This window comes from Nicrophorus vespilloides, unplaced genomic scaffold (genome assembly GCF_001412225.1).
Source record: "Nicrophorus vespilloides isolate i.1.1-1 unplaced genomic scaffold, Nicve_v1.0, whole genome shotgun sequence".
NCBI classification, from domain to species: Eukaryota; Metazoa; Arthropoda; class Insecta; order Coleoptera; family Silphidae; genus Nicrophorus; species Nicrophorus vespilloides.
In genome coordinates this window covers 20869-25889 of record NW_017096371.1, presented here as the reverse complement: position 1 = coordinate 25889, position 5021 = coordinate 20869, and the positions used below count along the sequence as shown (strand labels likewise).

General features: G+C 29.2%; 2 protein-coding genes across 2 annotated transcripts; both read right to left on the bottom strand.

Moving 5' to 3' along the window:
- Positions 1-1349: 1349 nt before the first annotated feature.
- LOC108556837 (mite allergen Der f 3-like) lies at positions 1350-2673 on the bottom strand. Its single transcript, XM_017913119.1, has 4 exons — positions 2601-2673; positions 2237-2534; positions 1910-2127; positions 1350-1848 (listed from the first exon to the last, which is right to left on the bottom strand). The coding sequence occupies exons 1-4, from the start codon at positions 2644-2646 to the stop codon at positions 1463-1465; spliced, it is 948 nt and encodes a 315-aa protein (XP_017768608.1). The 5' UTR covers positions 2647-2673; the 3' UTR covers positions 1350-1462.
- A 438-nt stretch (positions 2674-3111) lies between these two features.
- On the bottom strand, positions 3112-4175 carry LOC108556838 (chymotrypsin-2-like). The gene is made up of 4 exons (XM_017913120.1): positions 4101-4175; positions 3754-4042; positions 3448-3698; positions 3112-3391 (listed from the first exon to the last, which is right to left on the bottom strand). Exons 1-4 carry the CDS (start codon positions 4144-4146, stop codon positions 3132-3134), a joined length of 846 nt encoding a protein of 281 aa, XP_017768609.1. The 5' UTR covers positions 4147-4175; the 3' UTR covers positions 3112-3131.
- Between the last annotated feature and the right edge of the window lie 846 nt (positions 4176-5021).

The window sequence follows — 5021 nt, the reverse complement described above, 5'->3', positions numbered from 1 at the left end:
AGAATTTATGTTGTCGAGAAAGTTTCAGTTTTCAGTTTTAGGTAATATAATTGTTATTTAGATTTAGATTTCTTAGATTTATTTACTGCAATTGAATTTTATATATTTTTGATTCAATTGAATATTTGGAAACTGTATTTTGTTGTTTGATAGTTTAAAGTCACGATTGGAAAGAAATGGGCTAAAATGTACGATTTTTATTTAGAGAAAAACATTGTTGCATTAGAATTTATGTTGTCGAGAAAGTTTCAGTTTTCAGTTTTAGGTAATATAATGGTTATTTAGATTTAGATTTCTTAGATTTATTTGCTGCAATTGAATTTAGTATATTTTTGATTCAATTGAATATTTGGAATCTGTATTTTGTTGTTTGATAGTTTAAAGTCACGATTGGAAAGAAATGGGTTAAAATGTACGATTTTTATTTAGAGAAAAACATTGTTGCATTATAATTTATGTTGTCGAGAAAGTTTCAGATTTCAGTTTTAGGTAATATAATTGTTATTTAGATTTAGATTTCTTAGATTTATTTGCTACAATTGAATTTAGTATATTTTTGATTCAATTGAATATTTGGAAACTGTATTTTGTTGTTTGATAGTTTAAAGTCACGATTGGAAAGAAATTATTGTTTTTTTATTATTGGAAAGTAATCGTCTTGCATTAGAAAAAAATATGTGTTACAATCTTTGAAATTTGCTACCAATATCTTTAATTATTTTATTGTGATAGCAGTTAATGCTTATTGTTGTATTTAAATAAGAGAATTTCATCAATCGTACTTATTATGATTAGCTAATGTTTAATGGCATTACATTTATGTAATTAATATAGATAAAATTAAAGTGTTGCTTGTAATTTAGTTTTGAGCTAAAATGTACGATTTTTATTTAGAGACAAACATTTGTTGAATTAGAATCTATGTTGTCGAGAAAGTTTCAGTTTTCAGTTTTAGGTAATATAATTATTATTTAGATTTAGATTTCTTAGATTTATTTGCTGCAATTGAATTTTGTATATTTTTGATTCAATTGAATATTGGGAATCTGTATTTTGTTGTTTTATAGTTTAAAGTCACGATTGGAAAGAAATTACGGTTGTTTTTTTATTATTGGAAAGTAATCGTCTTGCATTAGAAAAAAATATGTGTTACAATCTTTGAAATTTGCTACCAATATCTTTAATTATTTTATTGTGATAGCAGTTAATGCTTATCGTTGTATGTAAATAAGAGAATTTCATCAATCGTACTTATCATGATTAGCTAATGTTTAATGGTATTACATTTATGTAATTAATATAGATAAAATTAAAGTGTTAAATAAGGTGGGTCAAGAAAAGAAATTCAGTAGTGTAGATGATTTTTATTATCAAACAAAATTGTATTTGTTAATAATAGATCTTGAGAGTTTATAATCTTCTTTTCAGGATCTGTGGATTCTTCTCATTCTTCTGGTTTTTCTTATGGTTTTTCTTCGGGTTTTTCTTCTGGTTCTTCGGGTTTTTCTTCTGGTTCTTCGGGTTTTTCTTCTGGTTCTTCGGGTTTTTCTTCGGGTTTTTCCTTTAACTTTTTGCTGATCTGTTCCTTATATTTGTTAACCTCAGTGAAAATGGATGGGATTCCTTCCGCTCCGCAAGGAATAACTCCCCAACTCACTATACCAATCAAATTATATGAAACAGCTTTTCCTTCTGAATCTTCAACTACATCAACTAAAGGACCACCGGAATCGCCGTTGCAAACGGTTTGAGATGAACTTTCATTTTCTACGTCGTGCATTGTACAGAAATTGTCTTCGTGTAAGAATTCTTCCTCAACACCCAATTTTTTTAAATTTTCCTTGCACTCTAAAAAAAGAAAAGAAAAGATATTACATTTTTAAGTAAACAATTAAACGTTCCAAATTACCGTCTTTCGTGATAATATCAATTTTGGTGGATTGCAATAATTCCTCTTCAGACATTTTCGAAGAGTCAGCGTCTTTATAACCCCAACCAGCTAATTTCAATTTTTCGAAATTAGACTCTTCTGTTATTTCAGCATAATCAACTTTCGGAACATTTGTCAAGGGTTTCTTTAACTGTAGTACGCAGAGATCAGCTCCTTTTGTTGGTGGATCCTGGAAGCTAAAACATTTAATTGTAAACTGTTTGCCTTTGTTTGATACGAATCAAATTGAAGAAAAAAAATTATAAAATAAAAGTAATTTATCTACACATTTAAATAGTTTCTTACCTTTCAGGTGTTTCTAAGTCAATTAGTTGAAGTGCTTCAACTACATGGAATTTCTCACCCAATTTCGAAATTTCCTCTTTCGTTACTTTAACTTTATCACTCTCGGCCAAGACGAACAACTCCCTTGCTGGGAATTTTTCGCAGCAATGTTTCGCCGTGATCACGTTATATTCATCGATGATCGCACCGCCGCAAATGTGATAATACGTGTTGTATTTTCCCCATTGCACAGAAACAAGATAGGGAAAATCTTCGATTTTGGCTCCTTCACCGCCGATGATGTATTTGTTGGGAGCGGCTGTAAGCAAATCGAAGAAACCATCAACATTACCTCTAAATTAGTTGTAGTTAAAATGTGCATTACCGTAGGCGCAAGCCAGGACCGCCGCGAGGACTATCGCAATCTTCATGGTCGCAGTTCAAACTTCGTCACAACGATCAGCCCATCTCCTTTATATATATACCAACAGCAACAAAAACAAAATTGAGGAATTAAATTATCAGAAACTATCTTATATCATATGATAAGACGCGAAAGCATTCGAGGTGCAGATAACATTTTATTTAGGTAAGAAAATAATATAAAAAAAAAATACATTTAATATTAATTCCACGTGCTTCTCCACTCCATTTCTTATCAAATTACTATTTAAAAAAAAAAATGTCTTCCACACACATCCTTAATAAGAAATTTATAATTTTGGAATTTACAATTTTTTAGAAATCTCCGACTGTTGGACGAAATTTGATGTTTGCAAATCTACAATTTCAATTGGAAGCTTTAGCAGGGTTTTCAATTCTGTTTAACTTAAATGAATCAGGCATTTTTATTAGAAAAAAATAAATCTTAACACTTTTATTTAGTAAATCTTTATTAAACTAAATCGGTTTTTTTTTACTTTGAAGTTACTGGATTCTTCGTGTATTTCTCCAAATAAGTTTTATAATCTTTAATACCGGTATAAATAGTTGGAACTATTGACACACCGCACGGAACGATACCCCAAGTAACGATTCCTATCAACTTCCCGTTAGAAACTAGTGGACCACCAGAATCTCCTTTGCAAGCAGTTACTCCATTCTTATTTTCGGTGCAAATATTTTCTTTCTCTAGTTTACGTTCGATACCCATATTATTCAATCTTCCGTCGCAAGCTTAAACGAAAAACAATATAAACGTTTCTTTTTTAAATTATCAATACATTTAATACTTTTATCATCGCTTAAATCTTCAATTTTTCGTGGCAAGATCTTCAAATTTCTATCCACTTTTAGATTTGTATATGACATTTCATTGCTAGAATCAGTTACACCCCAACCGCTCAAAATTAAGTTTCCAGTATCTTCAGTTATGCCATCATAACATAATTCAATTGATCTTATATTTTTATCATTTTCAATTTCTTTTTGTAATTCTAATACACACAGATCGTCCTTAAGAGGTGCTTTGGGAAATACATTTCTAAAAGGAAAATGAATTTTCTTTTTTAATATTTGTTTTAAGTACTAATACATACTCCTCTTTTAATATTTGTATAATTTTGTACAAATGATCATTTGTATCATCATTTACGGTAATATCATTTGTACCGGCCATAACAACCAAATTGTCAGTCACGAAATCCTTACAACAATGCTTTGCTGTTAATACATGTTTCTTTCCAATGACTGCACCGCCGCAAATATGATAATACTTTTCATCATTTCCATTCGTCCATTGCACAGAAACTGTATACGAATAATTAATAAAATCTTTATCTTCTACAATCTCTGCAGTTTCACCGACGATATACTTTTCCGGCGCCGCTGAAACAACAAAGGAAATCAAACAATGTGTACAACTCCAAACATAATTACTCATTACCGAAAACGCAGACAAAGAGCGCTGTAAGAAGCAGAACGGATTTCATGTTGAGACTTTAAGTCTCGAACCCGACGCATTTTCATTTATAGTCATGAGGAAAGTTTGTTTATACAACAAAAAAAAAACTACATACAATTTCGTTATCGTTTGATATCGATGTTAAAGTAGGTAGACGTTACATAAATAACAATTTAGGAAACTGAATTGACGCAAACAAAATTTATATCAAATTACATAAAAAAAAACCATTGCATTTTATTCAAATTACTTATTTTATTTGTCTAATATTGTTAAATTTTTGATTAAGGTTTTAAGAGATTTAAGATGAAATTATTTGAGGCCGAATTCGTATTGCTTCACACTAATTTAAATTGAATGTGGAAATTGATTACGCCGCATTTTCTATTTAAGCCCATTTTCTATTTAAGCTGTTAAAGTAGACGTTACATAAATAACAATTTAGAAAACTGAATTGACGCAAACAAAATTTATATCAAATTACATAAAAAAAAACCATTGCATTTTATTCAAGTTACTTATTTTATTTGTCTAATATTGCTAAATTTTTTATTAAGGTTTTAAGAGATTTAAGATGAAATTATTGGAGGCCGCATTCGTATTGCTTCACACAAATTTAAATTGAATGTGGAAATTGATTACGCCGCATTTCTATTTAAGCCCATTTTCTATTTAAGATGTTAAAGTAGACGTTACATAAATAACAATTTAGAAAACTGAATTGACGCAAACAAAATTTATATCAAATTTCATAAAAAAAAACCATTGCATTTTATTCAAATTACTTATTTTATTTGTCTAATATTGCTAAATTTTTTATTAAGGTTTTAAGAGATTTAAGATGAAATTATTTGAGGCCGAATTCGTATTGCTTCACACTAATTTAAATTGAATGTGGAAATT